Source organism: Chroicocephalus ridibundus, chromosome 10 (genome assembly GCF_963924245.1).
Source record: "Chroicocephalus ridibundus chromosome 10, bChrRid1.1, whole genome shotgun sequence".
Classification (NCBI taxonomy): domain Eukaryota; kingdom Metazoa; phylum Chordata; class Aves; order Charadriiformes; family Laridae; genus Chroicocephalus; species Chroicocephalus ridibundus.
The window spans coordinates 24,711,475-24,730,111 of NC_086293.1; the positions used below are offsets into that span (position 1 = coordinate 24,711,475).

Here is an 18,637-nt window from a genome sequence, read left to right on the forward strand (position 1 = left end):
CTGGGGAGCAAAATGGCATTTATGCAGTGTGGGCAATCAGAAGCTGGGAAGGGATGAACCAAAAAGCTTTGTATCTAACAGTGCAGATTTCCTACAGGCTCCTCTCCAGGATTCACTCATACCAATATCTGACTTCCTGAAAGCAACGCTTGACTGATCATATTAGCTACATCTATTTGGCAATTATATTTTCTTCCTCAGGGATGAACTTTGAGAGTTATGCTGTAATTGAACAAGGCTCTAAAAATTACCTACTAGTGAGTTAATATACAATATACCTTTCATGAATACATTGTGCTTTCTCCCACTTCTTATGCTAATTGCATAGTCAAGACCTCAGCAAGGTTGCTAAAGTCATCATTTTGTAAGGTGCTAAAGGAAAGTAAAATTAACACTTTAAGGTACGGATTTCAAAGTAGAAGACCGAAGCCCTCTATTTATTTCACAGAGGCAATGGCAGTATTTATTTAGCAGAGGATTACTGTTATATTTTGGTTATTCAATCATCAGCAAGAACAGGTATTTGCATTTCACACTCTCTACCCGCTTATTTTATAGCAAAGAAAACCAAAAGAAGAAAAAAACCCCAAAGCTACGCTGACACTTTAACATAAAAATAAACTGGCGTTAGTATGAACAGAATACAATGCAGGAACGACTAAGACAAGAGAATAAGCATGCAGAAAACCAGCCGAATAGACCTACGCTATAGCAGTGAAGGTAAGAGACACAGTGGTCGAGCCCGGCTCCCCCAGTGCTCTGCCTCTGCCTGGAGCCCATCTTCTCACCCCGAAGCTGCGTGCTCTGCTCCACATCTACACAAGGGCTCTGTGCTTCCCCTCACACCCAGGCTCCCTTCAAGCTGAGCCTTTCTGGGAACACAACACTCTCGAACACAATCTCAGTATTTTAGATTTTCACCCTGGCAAAAACTACCACCTTATATTTCTGGCTGCTAATAGTGACATAGTCCCATAAATATATGGCTAAAAGCTGAGAAAAACCATGTGTTTGGCAGCAACATTTTCAATAGCAATTTAATTTTGACTATATTTCCAGCTGTTTTCTGGTTTACTTCTTGGTGAATTACTCCTTTATTCAAGAGAAAGCACGCTGCTTTTATCATCTCATCTCTCCTCAGTAATACTCATTTTCACGCAACAGATCTCTTGCAATGACACAGTCAGCAATGGAAGACTAAAACCTGGATCGCCCTATGTGAAAGTATATTTTAGTTAAACTAAACTGATCAGCTTTATTCACTCACAACCAGTACAGAAGCCACAGGTTCTACAAGCAACATCTGCCTGCAGAATTAAAATATTTCTCAGTTCATTTGCTCTAACAGAAGGATCTACAACAATTTTGTGAACTCTATCATTAATGTGATTATTCCCCAGAACGATCTCATTTTACCTGGTGTAATCTAAAAATATTCTAAGCATTCTAAGAACAATTTTTAGAACAGGAAAATACCACGTAGTGAGACAAATCCTCACACTGAGCTCTTACTGATAAGACAATTCTCAATGAGATCAGTCAGCTACCACTGAAGGGGGGGGGCTGATGTGAAAATGCAGGAACTGGTACTTATAAGTCAGTAGGAACATCCCTCCTCTGAACACACTTCGTGTCTTCTGTGAAGATCACAGAGGTAGCATGGACTAATAAAACATTTGACTTCACTTTCAAGCACTTCAGAACCAAATCAAAGATCTCTTAAATAGAAGAACACACACAAATTTCAAACCAGCCTTCCCACATCCCTCCACTAGTTTACCAGGAAGTAGAGTCCTCCTGGCACGCGTTTCCCTGTATAACGTTGTCCATTTTAGTCTACCCAGCAAGAACGTTAGAGACATTAGAACACACGAGGGGGCAAGGGGAGTATACGATGTTCTTCACTTGTGAAGTTCTAAAAACTTTTCTATTTAAATTTGAGATAATTTCTTTTCTTAGAAGAGAACCTGAGTAGATGAGACTTTTCAAAAAGGCAGCCTGGGTAGTGATTTGTCTACATTTGCCAGAGGCCTGCTTGTTTCTGTTTCACTACGACTGCTTAAGTTCTTAGGAGGCAATTATTTCCCTAAGCAGAACTTTATAAGACCTTTTGACAACGATTCAAGACTCGCCACATTCCTGAAGCACCATGCCACAATGGTTTAAAAAAAAAAAAAAGAAGTTTAAGTGGTATACAGCAATTACTTCCTCACAGTCTTTGAGTAGGGCTTAAGAGAGCTGCAGAGGAGAGGAAATCACAGCTAAATCCTCTTTCCTTTCCCCAAACAGAAAAACAAGTAGACACCAAAGACTGATATAAGAGCTTTCGTAACATTTCCTTTGGTTGGTAAAGATTACCAACGGGGTCACACTCTCTCTAGTCTCCCTTATCTCCTTAGTCTTTATGGCAGATTCTTAATTCCTGAAGATTTTCTTATGTCCAGAGAATTCTTGCCTTTCCTTATAGGAAGCTTCAAGATTTTTTTATGCCATTTCAGCAGTAAAAAAACACCTTTAAAATTTTTTCCTAAATAAGTGGAAATGTGAATAATAAATACTGATTTATTTGCCATTTTTTGAGGGCCAAAATACAATTCACGTAATTTCAAGAAGCAAGGGGCGAGCTCCGCCACCATATATACATCTAATATCTACCTGAGCTCACCAGACTGAAAGCCCGCCTGGTTCACAGGCTGTTAAATCAGTCAGGCGGATAACATTTCTAAGAAACCATGTTTAATAATCCCAGTATATTGCAGAACACAAAATTGTTCAGTTCTGTTCACCTCTAACTTTCCAACACAGAGCATTATTATTTGCTATACCCAAATATCCTTGTCTGATGTACCTGTAACTGGAAAAAAATACATTATTTTTTTTTCCTCACATGGGTGTTAATATTTATGTGCATTTACCCTATACCTTTTAGCAAATTTTGCTTTCATCAAAGACATTGGAAGATGAAAGAGTCTAACAGAACAGATAAAACATTCAAGAGGCATTTAGGCACGGTCCTATAAGGATACCATCGATCACAACTGCACCAGTGAATTATTCATGCTGTTCTGCAAGAGGACACCTGTTGTTTCTACTCAGTTTTTTCTATTTTGTTGTTGTTTCTTTGAAGCGGGGGAAGAAGAGATTAATGCTACTGTGTTTGATTGCCTCTAATTCTATTCTAGAGATTTCACTAGAAGTTTGCAAAAGTTGTTATTTCTTATTCAGACCCTTTCTCTGCAGAATTTCATTTTTGACGCCCTCCTTGCTTAATTTTTATCTTGTAGGCATGAGAAAGATGAGCCATTATCAGTCCAATGGCTCGTTAGCAAACCAGTGACACAGTGTGCTGAGCAACATAATCACATAATAAACCCAGGAACATCCTTAAATAGGCTTTCCTGTAAACGCACGAGATGACTTCAAATTAACATGATAATTGGGTGCAGCTGTGCTTTATGAGCCATAATAGCACCTGCAATGTTTTCAAGACGGCACAAGGCACTAATACACCAGGGCTGTGTCCTAAATAGCATCTCAAGAGACAATTAATGACACCCCTGTCTCTGACACACATGTGCTTTCAAATGCTGAAATAACAGAGCTGTAGAAGTCCCTCAGCGAGAAAAAAAATGTCATATGACTAAAAACTGTATTTCTGAACTGGTTATTTAGAGAGAGAAAAGCTTAAAGATGCTTTAAAAGCACCTCACGCCATAACATCAAAACATTTAAAAGTTAAGTTAAACATTAAAACACTAAACAGTGAAACATTTTAAAGCCTACTTTTAACAAATGCCAAATAGGTTTTAAATCATTTTTCTACACCTATAGTATGCATAAAAGAGTAACACCATTTTAGATATATGTCTTATATTAAGAAATTTGTGTATAATGCAAGAATCCAGAGTCATGACTTTTAGAAAAATATTTAAATGCTTATAAATACTAAAACTACAAAAAGATAATTTTCCCTGTACCCAAACTCAGCCCACATCCATCTGAGGTACGGTGCAACCTACATATACATGCGATTTAAGCTTAGTTTAAGAACTGCAAGCATGATACCCTTATTTAAATAAAAAGAATCACTTTCACCTAAACTATTTTGGGTCATGTAAAATACACAGTGCTCCCTCTTTTGAGGCATCTTACAGTGATACCAGGAAAATGGAAGAGACACTTGTAAGCTTTGCTTCACAGATTTTAGAAGAATGATGGATATTTAAATATACTGCTTTATAAACTCACTAGATCTGAAATAAAGTAGAAACATGAATTCTAAGTACTTAGGTCTTCAGAGCTCCAGAATACTGAAAGCCTGTGACTCTGAAAATGTCCATATAAACCATTATATTTGTAGATAATGAACATGTTTTTACGACCTGCTTATTTTATAGCAAAGAAAACCAAAAGAAGAAAAAAACCCCAAAGCTACGCTGACACTTTAACATAAAAATAAACTGGCGTTAGTATGAACAGAATACAATGCAGGAACGACTAAGACAAGAGAATAAGCATGCAGAAAACCAGCCGAATAGACCTACGCTATAGCAGTGAAGGTAAGAGACACAGTGGTCGAGCCCGGCTCCCCCAGTGCTCTGCCTCTGCCTGGAGCCCATCTTCTCACCCCGAAGCTGCGTGCTCTGCTCCACATCTACACAAGGGCTCTGTGCTTCCCCTCACACCCAGGCTCCCTTCAAGCTGAGCCTTTCTGGGAACACAACATGACCTTGGAAGCACAATTAAATCGAACTCGAGCAACATATTAACCCCTCAGCTGATACCTACTAAAAGGTTTTTTCATTTTTTCTTTTGTTGTTTACTGCAGGGTTGGTATTACTTACAAAATTCTCAGTGAGAAAAAAGCATAATTACTTTAATCTGAAACGTGTTCCCAAAATCAAGTTCAGCTCAATGAGTCGGTGCTTTTTGTGTACTTGTGATGTGAAGGGAAATAGCTTTTAACTTCTATTTGCATCTATTAACAAAGAGGGTTATATGTAAATAAATACGAAATATAGATGCAAATGTTACAGTTTACAGTAAGTGTCTTCCCTAGGAAAAATAGCGTAGAATTAATTCATTCTCTCTAAGTACTAGATGAAAGTAATTAAACTTGTTCATGCTTCACTTAACATTTATTTTACTAGCAATGTGACGACTGTTTGGCTCAATACAAATTTCCATCACTACAAAAAGACATCTGTTAAACTACTGCTATAAATATAATTTTTTTGTGATTTTACCAAGAAAATACACGTGTTCTCACTGCTTAAGTCTCAGTCAATAGCACATGAAAGGCACTGTGAGCCCCAAGGAATTTTTCTTCTCCTGGAGCATCTATACCACCCCAAAACCGACAGCAGCTAGCCAACCTGAACTGGTCACCTACCGCTTCAGAGCCACTTGCTTTTCTTCCCTCCACAAGGAGTGAAACCCCCAGGCCTGCAGAAGACAGACTGTTGTAGTTCCAAGGGACATTGGTATTTAATTTCTGGAGATGTTTTTGGTGACAATATGCAAGGTTAGACAAACTGCTGTTGATTATAATTTGAAGTGTCCTTTTGTGAGTCAGGAGGAAGCAGAAACTTCGTGGCAAGACGACTTTATTCAACAGCCTGAGTAGATGATCTCCAGAGACTCACTTCACCTCCTGGAGTGCCTCCTCTTCCCTGACTGCAAGTACCCAAAGAGCAGCCTGGGCTAAGCTAACAGCGAACGCCGCATCCTTGAGGAAAAACCAAGCTGAGCAGAATGAAAACCAGCCTGAGTGCAATTATCGTGGAGAAAGGCGATGGTTTCCTGCCTGCAGCATGCTCCGGCATTCACAAAGCAAATCCAGGTTTGCAGGGAGCTCCATTCTAATTTCCTGACTCAACCCAAACTTTTATTGTTCCTTCTCCTCCCCAGACATTTCTCAAACCCAGTATCAGAAGAAGCTGTTTTCTTTACTCCAGCTGGGTCTAGGTTCTGGCCCCAAAATAGTGAGGGGCTGCATTCCCTTGACAGAGTAGGCAAGTTTTGGTCACATGCAACCAACTAAAATTCAGGCAAAGGATGCTGCTCTCATCTCTTCTAGCAGTCCAGAAAGCAGAAGCTGTTTGCAGTGGTATTATCAAGACTACTAGATACTGTGAAATCTTAACTAGTTTAAAGGAGAAACTAACGAAAAGCTGCTGCTGAAGTCACATCCCTGCTCTGGTTACAGGAAGTTTCTAGTTTCAAAAATGAAGTTCTCAAAACAACAAAAAAATAAGGTAAATACAGCCAAGAATAAAAATAAAGGTCCCATCCTTACTGCAGATTTCAATGACAGGAACTCAGGTGTAGCGGAGGATATTCTTCCCCTCCGTAGAGGAAAGAAGGCTGACTAATTTAGAACTTCTTTTTCTTCACAGTCTGTTCCACCCATAGCTTAGTAAGCAAAGTCAGGTGCTGGAATACTGTACGCACACTTCGTATGATTAATTTATGCAGAGATGTATAAACAAACAGTAAATTCATCTGGATGAACTGGGTAATAAAGATGTGAGTCCACTGTGATTTCTATAGGAAGTTCCTTCAGTGTTTACAACGGAATTGCGGCATCCATTGACATAACAGTCATCACAATTTCCCTAAGAAATTGCATGAGAGAAAGAGTGATATTGCAGGTTTCTGCTTTTCTTAGTATATTGTTTACCAGAGAGATCTGCAAACACTGGTTAAGTTAGAGCATTTAAGAGAATAAACGGGAAAATAGCTACTATTAGCTCTCCAAGAACTGAAGTAACATCTTCATAATTACAAGCCTTTCACAGATCGTTCAACAAATTTGTGCAGTTGAAAAAGAAGTTTGATGGTATACCCATAAATTATGCAGCCAAAAATAGTTGTTAAGAACATAGGGTTTTGAAAACATTTAAGTTTTGTAAGCATTTAGGTTTGCACAAGCAAGCCTGGAATGAAGAAGCTGAAAATGGAGAGATATCAGATGTTTATACACCATAATGCCAAAAGGATCCCTGCCATGATCATTTATACTGCCTTCCCTACCATACATCCCACAGGACTGTTCTCGGGGGGACCGATCAGAAGAAATCAATTCCTTGTTGAAACACAACATCTCTTTCAGAAAGATACCCAGGTCTGTTTTAAACCTCGTATAATTAAGTATTCCAACAAACATGGCATTTTGACTTTGAATCTGACTTGCTGTAGCTTCCCATATTGAATTATATTATTCCTTTACCTGCTGGACTGAAAACCTGTAAGACTGGGCTTTTTCCCAACCAGAGGTTTCAGCTTTCTTTGAAATGGCATTTCAACTTTTATTTGGTAATTCAAGTTGAGTTACTACTGATTTGTTAGGAAGACAAAAGTAGAACAGAGGAAAATGGGGAGAAAGAAAGAAATAACCGTCCCATCTACTAGAGCCTGGCTCATTTTATTACCACAGGAGCATTGTTTTAATCAGCAAAAAAAACCCAGGAGTGCCATGCCTCAAATCCCGTAAGCCCTTGCAGACTCCTAGCAGAGATTCATGGCCATTTTTTTACCTGTTCCTAATTGAAGAATATTTGTCTAAAGACAGAGGAAGAGCTAATTCTTTCCAGTTTCATCTTGCACTCCATCTTCATTACTGAAAAGGAAGTGCAATCTGATAATAAACAACAGAGCACACTCACATTTAGAAAGTTGGTGTTTGTTTCTATATTGGTACGTGTGCAACTTAAAAACACAAATGGAAAACTGTAATACTGCGGCTTAAAACTAAGTTCGAACTTCTTATGCTCAAATACTTCCGAAATGAAATCTGCAAAGTCCTTCCTAAAAATCTGATGTCTTTCATTTCTCTCTCAACTGTTTCCAGTCTTTTTATCCCTTCCATTCCCCATAATTTTCCCTTCTCTCATGATATGCAAATACAGCTCATACTGTCCTGGCAAGCCACGTGCTCACACGTCAACAGCAAGAGTTGTGATAGTCTTTCTCCGCCCGTTGCATCTCTTCCACTTACGGTGACTTGGAACAGATGCTTCAGAGCAGAGACATTCTCAGGAAATAGGAATGAAACAAATTACCCACTTAAGACAGCAAAGATCACTCTGCTGGATCAAAGTACAAACCTGCAGCATTTTTAACAAAGACAACAGTATCTGAATCAGGTTAACGTATTCCTCCCCTTTTAGAAAGTGATTTTCACAACATATTCCTAAATTTTGGCACCAGAATAAAAAGCTAACAGAAACATTAAATATCTACATTTGTAAGCATGTACTTAGCCCTAACTGAAATTCAAAAAGTCCCAATCCAATAAAAATGGTGCAGTGTATGATGTCTGGAATTATTTGAGGACAGCCTTCCATTTGCCTGTTTCAAAGCTCATAATACAAAGGGTATCGCTGGAACGAAACGCTCAGAAGATACTCTTTAGATCCTATGAACTCTATGGACTGCTTGCTGCAGGCCTCTCGAGAGACAGATGGCCAAATCTAGCGTCCTGGTTTCCATTTGATAGCTTGTTTTAAGAGACAGAGAGAAGTACATGACATTAACGCCGTATGCTGTTATTACTGCCTATAGAAGAAATTGATGAATGTGAAGGTCAAAAATATTAAAAATACTGGTAATACAAATACAATAGAATAATACAAAAATTAAAAAAATGCTGATAGGAAGGTATTTCACCAGTAATCGTAAAAGGAAAAGAAAAAGAACAATGAGAATTAAGAAGAAAAATGATACCATATAAAAACCTCTTTAAGATTGTGCATATTAGGAAGTTTTCCGAGAACTGGCTTACAGCATTGTAGGAACACAAGGAATTAAACAGTTAAAGCAAAACAAAGGATGGAAATGATAATTCAGAACTTCATTTATCTGATTTTACATCAGCAACTTTAGACTGTGATGTACCAACTAGACTTGCTAAGAAATTTTATAACTGTTGCTACCATTTAAGTAATCCCCAGAGAATAACGTTTTGCACTTACCTTGTTATAGACAGAATAGCAGGATTACGTTTTACCTTTCTGATGAGTAAGGGCCAAAAGTGTCCCAGCTAAATAAAATCCTTGCGGCACTGCACAATCACCAATATTCATCTACCTGCTATTTCGAGTAAGCTCACAAAATGGTTAGTTAAAAATGTAAAAACAAAATCACCTGCAGAGCAATCGTGGTATTCTTCGCAGGATATTTCCCCACCAGTCCTTGTTCTTTGCGTTTCTTGAATTTCCTAAAGTAGTCCTGTATCAGGAAGGTGGCATAGAACTTCCCCACGGTTACCTCATCATCTAAATGAACAGACCAGACAGATCTCTCCCAAGTCAGCACATTTATCAATAGCCTGTACACCCGTACCTGATTTGGGGGCAGAAACGTGATGGGTGCAATAGGTACTATGCTTTCAGCTTACAACAACGAACCTGTAACTAGCGTAAAAGCAATGTTTTAGCAAGCAGCTTAGGCTCAGTTAAGTGAACTCATCCTTAATAAAGAAGCAAACACAATCCTTCACCGAGTCTCATGTACTTCTAAGGAAGTTCGTGTAAGTTTCTAACAAAGCCATAAACATGTCTGTATATGCATAAAAGCTGAAAGACCGCCTTTAGTTACTTGGAATAAACAGATTAAAATAAAAGCTACTACGACTTAAATACACTTATGTTCATAAGAGCGACTCTATTTAAAAAAAATAAAAGTCCTGCTAACAACATTACAGCATCTCTCTTTTTTTTCCACTGCTGAAGCAAATTCGCTTAGTCAGTGTATCAATACAGCACTGTTGTTACTGCACAAGGACGTTGACATCTTTACAGCCAGCTTTGCTATGCACATTTTTATTTTTTTACTGGTGTCATGCCCTCACTGTGATACCTGAGCATCAACCAGTTCAAATTTTAGTTGTGTCCCAGATGCTCATGTTTGGCTGTATCTTCTGCTATCTTATTGTCACCCAGTAAGACAGATTCTAGACTCTGCGGAAATCCCACAGAGGTTACCATTTCACATATTTCCTATGAGATTCTTGTTTAAGTGAAGATGTGGTCCTTAGCCACCTTCTAAGATAGGTGATGATGACAACAGTAAATATGAAACAACATGGCGCTTTCCTGCATTATTGTATCAGCTCTGCAATGCTGATAGAAATGAAAATCACTTCCATCAGTTAATTTAGTACAACTCAAAAGATATGCAAACAGCAAGTGCAGTAAAACCTACCATTTTTACAGTGTCACTGCTTGGAACAAAATCCAAATTTCAAAGATTTCAAAGTTCAAAGGCAGGTACCATATGAGGGTATCGAAATTGCCTAGTTCGTAGCATGTCAAGAATGTATGTGCCTGTTTTGAGTCCCATTGAATGATTCAGCTGGGCAAGTTTGGCCTCTTGATGAGTAACGCTTGCCAGAAAACTAGGAACAGTTTTCTATTCAAAAACATTGCTTTTGTTTTCACACACTTTTTTCCCCCCTCAGTTATCTGGCATTAAGTTGTCTCTTTCCCTTTCTGCTGTGTTGCCTCGTCTCCCTCCCAACACATTCTGTTACGCAAGCTTTTTCTCTAATTGTTGTCAATCAAATTCTCTAATCGATTGTCAATCAAATTCTCTAATTGATTGTCACATACTGTAACGTCATACATTAACAGTCGATTAAAACAGAGTCTCCTCTTGTCTTCATTTTCTCAATAATAATATTTCCCAATGTATCTCACTAAGGACAGTATTTCTAGTAGTACTTTTACCTATAATATGACAGCTTTTGCTAATTTAAATTTAATTAACTTTCTTCTTTTTGTGACTTGCTTTCACATCAATAAAAAGGATGGGGAAATCCAATCCACATGCAATACTGTTTAAACTCATTTTCACCCGTGACAAAATTTGCCTCAAAATGAATCCTCTCCCATGCAAAACAAGCTCGTCTCAGTATAACGTCTGACATGGGCTGCATGCACGTGAGAAAGTACCACAGGCTTTAAATTCAGTACAAATGCACCAGGGATATATTCTCCCAGCGCTTTAAGTGTAGGAAAGCATCTTGGTTGGGAGACCAGTCCGTCGCAGGAAGCATCTCAGCGCGTCAAAGAGCCTGCTCTGCCCAACACCGACATCTCTTCAGCCCCAGTTCCCGGTAGGAAACAGCGGGAACTCCACAGCTCACCAGAACAGCTCACCAGTCTACAGATTCAGTCTCAGCGGCAAAAAGCTCTTCAATCGACTCCCCAGATCTAGTTTCTAAACTTTTTGTGAACGTTTGCTTTGATGTTCATCTGTAATCTCTCTTGGCAGCTCCTCAGGAGACTAATGGTGTATTGTATTAGGAAGAGATCTCTCTTATAAAGCATCTAATCTGAACTTGCCTTCCTCAGCCTAGCTGAATCCACTGATCTGCAACGTAGCCTTGGTCAAAATCCCCAGATAAGCCTTTCCCCATCCTTTATACTATTTTTTTTCAAGTATTTGAACAGAACTTTTAAGGAAGTGATATAGCAAATGGCTCCTAGAAAGAACAAGCACATAGAAGTGACAGACTCGCTGTAACATAGACTATGGGGCGCACTTCGAGCATGGCTGGAGTCAGGCTACGACATTGCACGACTGACTGTACCTGAGACGACCGTACCTGCAAAGTCTCAGTACGCAGAAATGAAGGGCTCTTATTGATCACTCTGGCCATGCACCAACTTTTTATAAGCGTATTGGACGAATGCATCACAGGTTTGCTGGATTATACATGCCAAGGTCTGTCCGTACAAACAAGATGCGTGTGTGCCTCGCAGGCACAGTCAGTTGTACTGCAGACATGTGCACACGAGAACCAAAGCCTGGCCAAGGGGAGCCGTCCTTGACTTTGTTTTTTGAGTAACACACATATAGCCAGATATGGACAGGTATAGGGAGGCAGCTAAGCATAACTGACCACAGAATAGACAAATCTATAGCTACAATTACTCACAGCAAAAGGAATTATTTTGGAAGAGGGCAAAAAGTATTTGGCAGGATTAAATGAGCCTGCAGGTGGAGACCGGGGCATTTAGAGAATACAGGTGAATCTTTAGCAAGTTGTATGTATTTCTCTTACTCTCTAGTCTCCTAAGAATGTTAACTCATTCATCCATTCCGGCATTTGACTGACATTCTATGGCTTTGCAAAGCAGTTTCAGTTTTCGGTACTGAAAATGTGTTGCTAACTATTAACAGTTTAATTAAGTTGTAGTAATGAGTTATTTAACCAGTACCAATAATTAACTAACTGTCCATTTCTAGTGCATCTATTTATCATTCTATACCAATTATTTTCATTCTGCTCTGCAAATATTTGTTCTGTTTGTGTTCTGGAGGCATGGTCACGAGCACAGGAAGGATCTAGCATTCAGTAACACCAGCAAAATTCATACTGGAGAAAAACATTATAAACTAGACCGCTTAGTATTTTTAAGTGCAAGTGATGTTAATGTACTGAATTTGGATGCTTTGTTGATTTATACTGAAGAGAATTTTCTGTCTCCTAGCAGATTGTTACTATCAGCTGTCACTGGTGTTGTTGCCATACACGTTTTTCTATTGACTATTAAGCACCAATAGAAACTAATTTCTACTGTATAACAAGCTATTTTGCGCTCCTCTGGCATAGGAATGTAAAATAGCTGTATTTCTCTTCCTTCTAGGTGGGTTAGAATATTTTCAGTTTTCATGTTAAGTCATGACACAAGGTCCGCAGAGAAACAAACCAAACTGAAATAAAAAATTTGGAAAGCTTAAGGACTTCCCAACATGTTCTTATTTATAGCGGGTTGTAGAAGCCATACTGTTTCCTATCAATCGAGCAGTGATCCAGGTTTTCAGCCTTCTAGCTATGCCAAAGAGCTACATTTGCAGAATAAATATTAGCAATGAATTTTAGTACAGCCGAAAATAAACATACAGCTTATATTCAGCCATGAAATGAAGCTGAAGTTAACGGTGAGTTACTATGTAAGATTAGTTCTAGGCATGTAATCTTTAGAGATTCTTTGTCAGATTGATTTAGGCAGGCACAGCTCACTATTCTGAAGCATGCATCTCTATTTCGATTAAAAAATGGAGGGGAATAAAGTTGGCAAGAGGCAACACTAATTCCATGCCACCACCCTAAAACAGAATTGCTTCAGAATATTCGGAAAGACTGATAGTTGAAAGGAACAGAGGCTGCAGAAAAAGCTCAAGCACATAGTTACAACAATAACAAAGCAATTCATCTATGCCATGCAAGCACTTAGGTGTAAGGCTAAAACCAACAGAGTAGAACACAAAAAGTTGTTTTAAATGTGCAGTATCAGTTCCCTTTGGAAAGTCGAATTTGCTAGACTTTTGCCTTCATCTCCACCGTTCCCTGGCAGCCACCACACCAATAGCAAGTGGCTCCGTCCAGCGACAAAGCTAATGCTGCTCCTCGGGTCATGCTGAAGAGCAGCGCAGCCAGCATGCTCCTCGCCCCAGAGACTGAGCGCATCACCTTCGGAAAGGGAGCAGCCTCCGCCGCCACCGGGCCAGGGATCTTGAGTCTGCTTCCAAACCTGAGCCTGAGCAGTCTTGAAAGCTGCCGTAACACTACAGAAGTACAGTAAACTACAAGAAATACCAGATTATTACAATGGATCTATGTGTTGGATGTTCAGACAAATATATCCTGGGTGTGGGTGACAATGCAACAGATCCTGCACCTTTAAAACTTGAAAAAGCGAGTAAAAAACAGTCACCTAAACCTACACTACAGCATATTCATAAAAATGTATGTATTGAAAAGGGCTAAATATATATATCTGAATATATATATTTAAAAAGAGAGATATAACAAATATTTGATATGTCATTTTACAGCATGTAGGAACAACTAATTTACGTGCCTTGTAATTCTCGCAAACATATTGGCGTCCTTAGAATTTAGGCATCTCTTTACATGGGCCATATACATATCTCAGTCATACGGGCATAAATCTGAACCATTTCCATTACCAGTTGACTATGGAACTGCTTTGGTTTAACCTAGCGTAACTGAGATAATTTAGCCTCTTACTTTATTAATTTAGCAAAAAAAAATATTTTTAAGCTGGCTTTTTTTTATTTTTCTCCCAGAAGTATCCAACATATGCAAGGATATAAGCTACAATGCAGTGTACATTGTCAAGCTTAATTAGTACAAAACATGTTATTTTGCTCAATGCATTGAAAGCAAACTAAGTTTAGGTTTTTTTGCTGAATGTCTTGAAATCAAGACTAGATTTAGGTCTAACAAAGTATTCTTTTTCAAGCAACGAAATCAGCATAACATTTTCCTCTCTTTGATCTAAGGAAGTTGTACTTATCAGTCCTATATGCATTATCTAGTCTAACAGGATATAATTTTCTCTATGTTTATTTTTTTATTATTGTTTGTTGTCCTTTAATGACATCATAATTGCAAAATTCAGTAATTTTATTTCTTTGGTTCCTAACAATCTAGAAACACCAAAATGCACAGAGAATAGCACATTGCAAAGTTTAGCAGACTGACCGCCAGCTGGAGGGACAACTTGGTCAAGTAACTTCATGCTCGTTTTCTTCCATATTTTCTTTATAACTGCTCTAAGTTCTTCATTTGCTTGCTCTAGGTTACCTGTGGCAACGAAATAGAAAAATGGAGGATGGCATTTAAGTTTCAGCCAGCTGCAACGAATGATCCTTTGGATACTAATTAGCTGTATAGAAATAAAGACTGTGATATGGTTGCTTTGCAGCAAGCCTAAGCTACATGAAGTGGCAGATAATAATACTCCAACAATTAAAGAGAAGAAAGGGTGCAAGACAGTGAGCTCCTGGGGCTTCCAAATCAGTCTCCGGAGTACTGCAGAGGTCAGCGGTGATTTACAGATCTTGGCTCTACTCTGTCGCTGCTTACTAACTTCTGCCTAAACTGTGCCGAAAGTGATGACTTGCTCACTTCTTCCTTGGTCCAAAGCAGATCATTTACTTGTTTAATCATACTAATTACTCAGTTGTACAAGCTTGGAAGTCCAGGCAGCTGACTCCTGAGCAGTTTTGCATCTCTTGCACCTAAACAGCAGCAATGCCCGAGGGGCTTAATCAAATCAGTTTGTTATCACCAGTGGAACGCAAATTCTGCTGAGAATAGCAGAAGACATGGAACAGAAAGTAGTAAAAGATGGTAAAATAACGAAAAGAAAATGTATGCAAATTCAAAGCAAAATTCTTTAAAACGTACCACTATTTTTTAAAACTTTTCCCTCTCTGATGCAAATGACAGAAGTCCATTCAACTCAGTCAGACCCGGCCTCCACTAAACTGGGGATGTTGCTTTCAAGTGTGCAAAAGTTGCAGTTGCACCAGCGTGGGATCCAAGGCACCAAGTTAAAGAGTAGTGAGGAAGGAGCATCTTGGTTGGACAGAAAGGGGAACTCATTCCGTCTCTGCAGTGGAACTCCTGTTATGCCACTGTTACATGTTTTTATCTGACCAGGTAAAAGCATGTAATAATTTCTGAGATTTCTTGGGCTTTGGCCTCACTACCCCTTTTCTTCCATTTTCTAGCAAACCGTTCCCACCAACAGTGAATAAAACCCATGATCCAAAAGCAAACCGAATCCAGTGAGACTAAAGCAGCCTTATTCATGTTCCGACAAAACGAATAAAGTAAATTGTAACTTTTCCTCATTGTACCTTCTTACAAGGGCAGTAAAGGCTTTACAGCTGAGAACCTTACCTTCGGTTTTTATCTTTAGAGCAGTCCTAACCAAAGCAAACAAAGTAGCATTGAACATGACGGTTCCATCACTGTTTAGTGGCATATTCATGGCTACTAACCTCTGTAAATGAGAAAAGGAAAACAAATTTTGATGCCTCTTGGTTTAAAAAGAACAAACTCCTGTCACATTCATTTCTGAAAAGCTGATTTATTCAAAGAATAATATCCAGAGAGGCATAAGAATTTTATAAGCCTTCCATCCTAGCTGTGTATAATAACCACCCCGTATCACTCCCTTCCGGTATTAATCACATGCATGCCTTTACAAAAGCTAAAGCTGGCCAGTGGTTATCATGAGCGAATTATTGAGTTAATTTGCAAACACTGAAGCACAGTCCTTGGCTACAAGTCACACTGTGCAAGTATTAAGACAAATGCAGGTATTTAAGAGCATGCCCTCCAGGTGCTGTCACATTCCAGGTTTCCCATGGGTTCCTCCGGCCTCATGCTCCATGAAGACCACAGCACCTGGTCTGCCGTGTGTAAGCTGTCTCATTTCTCGGGTAACTCTTCAGTGACGCTGTGCAACTCTCATGCTATCTGTACTGAATTAGTGGGAGGGATTTTCCTCTTTGGATTAGTCCATCTCTGCAGCACAGTGTTCACCTTTTACAGCAGTATTGCTGTGACCCTGTCTGTCAGAAAAACACTATTTCATCTATCAAAATCTTTTCCTAATGCCTGACTTGGATTTTCTTCTATTCTAGTTTAAAAGCACTACTCAATCGGATCATTTATCTTAACATATAGATATAGGTTTGGCATCCATTTGAACCCAGTGTTTTATACGTCAACTTACCTATTTATAAAACAGATATACGAGAAATCAAATGCCAGTGCTGTTGTAATGATCCTTCAATTAAAAGGCTTGATCTTATTCCAGCGGAAATTGCTAAAACCACAATATCCGTAGTTCCAAAGTCGTCACAGAACATAATAATTATTCATCTCTTTTGTGTTGCTTTTCAACTTTTATATTAAAATGCAATTAATCCTCATCTAAATTACATATTGTGCCTGACAAATTCCACGCCATTTTATATTCCCTTTACTTTTCAGTCTTCTCACTCACTGCTACATACTGTATCGCACAGTTATTCACTCCAGCTTGGTTTATCATCTTCCAGTCCCCACCCTTCAATCTCATTTCTAGGTTTCACACGCAGCAAACTTCTCATGAATGCAACTGTAAAAGTACTGTATCAAAACTTAATTGTCACTTAAATGCGTGATCGCCCTCTTCTCCTTAGGACTGAAGAGAAATCAGAAATGTCAGTGAGCTGAAGGAGTCTTGTATGTGACACTGGGTCCCCAGAAATGCTGGGATGAGGTAGTTCATGTACGGGACGATAACAAACTAAGGATAGATTTACGGAGACTGACCCCTTTAACTCTGATGCTCTGGGAACAATTTTACACTGGTGGTAACTACTCAAACGAGCAGGCTGAAATAAATGACACTCATTTTGCTGGTTTACGTTAAGCCTGCAAAAAAATAGGAAAACTTGAGGGTGAAAGAGACCTTGTGAACAGACAGGATTATAGTACGTATGCGACACATATTGGGCAGAATTGAATGAACGAACTAACTGTGAGAGAAACCTAGAAAGAAAACAGGGTAAAACCTACCTTGCAGGCCACTCGGTGAGGGCATAATTTGCCAAAACCTAGCGGTGGCTGAATGCGCCTCAGCAATGTAACCACATCAAGATGCTTTATCCTTCCCCTGGAACGAACACACATCAGTTACCAAACATACATCCATTCCCAAACAATATACTATGCTCTGCTTTTATGGGTTTTACCAGATAAATCTTACCAGAGAAATAATCTAACTTACTTTGCTTCAGGGTCATATTCTGACCAAATCCTTTTGAACTCATCCAAGTGATGGGGGCCCAGAATAGACCAGTCACGTGTCAAATAATCAAAATTATCCATAATGACAGCCACAAATAAGTTTATAATCTAAAAAAGTAATTAAGAACAATCTGCCTTAATTATTTTGAAATTTTATAAAAATATTCAATAATACGAGGAAGTAATAGGTTAGGAATTCAAAGTGATCTCATAAACAATGATTTTTTTTTTCAAATATGATCAAATATCACAGAAAATACTTGCTGAGCATTTAACTGAGTCACTGAACTCTATCAAGTAACGATATGACACAAGCGTGATTCTGTCTTACTCAGTCATTGACATAGGCTGTAACGTGGTTTTGTTTCTCCTCCTTGATTTGCCAGATCCCACTACATCAAATTAAAGAATGGATCCAATATGTGTGTTTGAAAAAGTGCAGATCTCAGGAAACAGCTTTTTAATTAACAGGATTCAATGTCATGACAGTAAGACTTTGCATATGTTCTGGTAACACAGAAGATGATACAGAACAGCAGAATACGTATGTTTGCATTTGTTCACAGAATTCTGTTCCGCCACTCCTTTTGCAAGGAGAGGAGTACTGTGAATACAGCACACCAACCAGCTTAGACCAGACACCCGCAGCGAGGAAAAACGTGTTCCAAAGATTATTTTAGAGCAATGGATTAGGTTATTGTTCACATCTCTTGTGCTACAGTTTGAGCACACTTGCAGAGACATGAATCCAAATTCTGCTAAGTTTAAATAATACAAATAGCATCACTAGTAAGCCAAAGGAACTGCAGCTTTATTATTAATGAATAATTAATAATACTATTGAGAAATGCCTAAAACAATAGATGATGAAAAGACTGTTAACTTGGCTTTCAAACATGCAACCAATCACTCCAGCACACGTGCAGTCAGAAGAACATCTGCACATGCGAATTTGGAATCACAGAATGGTTTGGGTTGGAAGGGACCTTTAAAGGTCCCAGCCCCCCT

General features: G+C 38.8%; 2 protein-coding genes across 19 annotated transcripts in view; one reads left to right on the forward strand and one right to left on the reverse strand.

Annotated features, from left to right (window-relative positions):
* CHDH (choline dehydrogenase) overlaps positions 1-18,637 on the forward strand; it is a 57,010-nt gene that overhangs the window by 34,626 nt on the left and 3,747 nt on the right. The window lies entirely within an intron of this gene.
* The window catches only part of CACNA1D (calcium voltage-gated channel subunit alpha1 D), a 201,088-nt gene that overhangs the window by 15,948 nt on the left and 166,503 nt on the right, over positions 1-18,637 (reverse strand). For all 18 annotated transcript variants that reach the window (XM_063348334.1, XM_063348325.1, XM_063348328.1 and 15 more), the window contains 5 exons: positions 17,610-17,737; positions 17,399-17,495; positions 15,728-15,830; positions 14,522-14,623; positions 9,148-9,278 (listed from right to left, as the gene is read on the reverse strand). In XM_063348334.1, the coding sequence (XP_063204404.1) occupies positions 9,148-9,278; positions 14,522-14,623; positions 15,728-15,830; positions 17,399-17,495; positions 17,610-17,737 (561 nt within the window). The remainder of the gene's footprint in view (positions 1-9,147; positions 9,279-14,521; positions 14,624-15,727; positions 15,831-17,398; positions 17,496-17,609; positions 17,738-18,637) is intronic.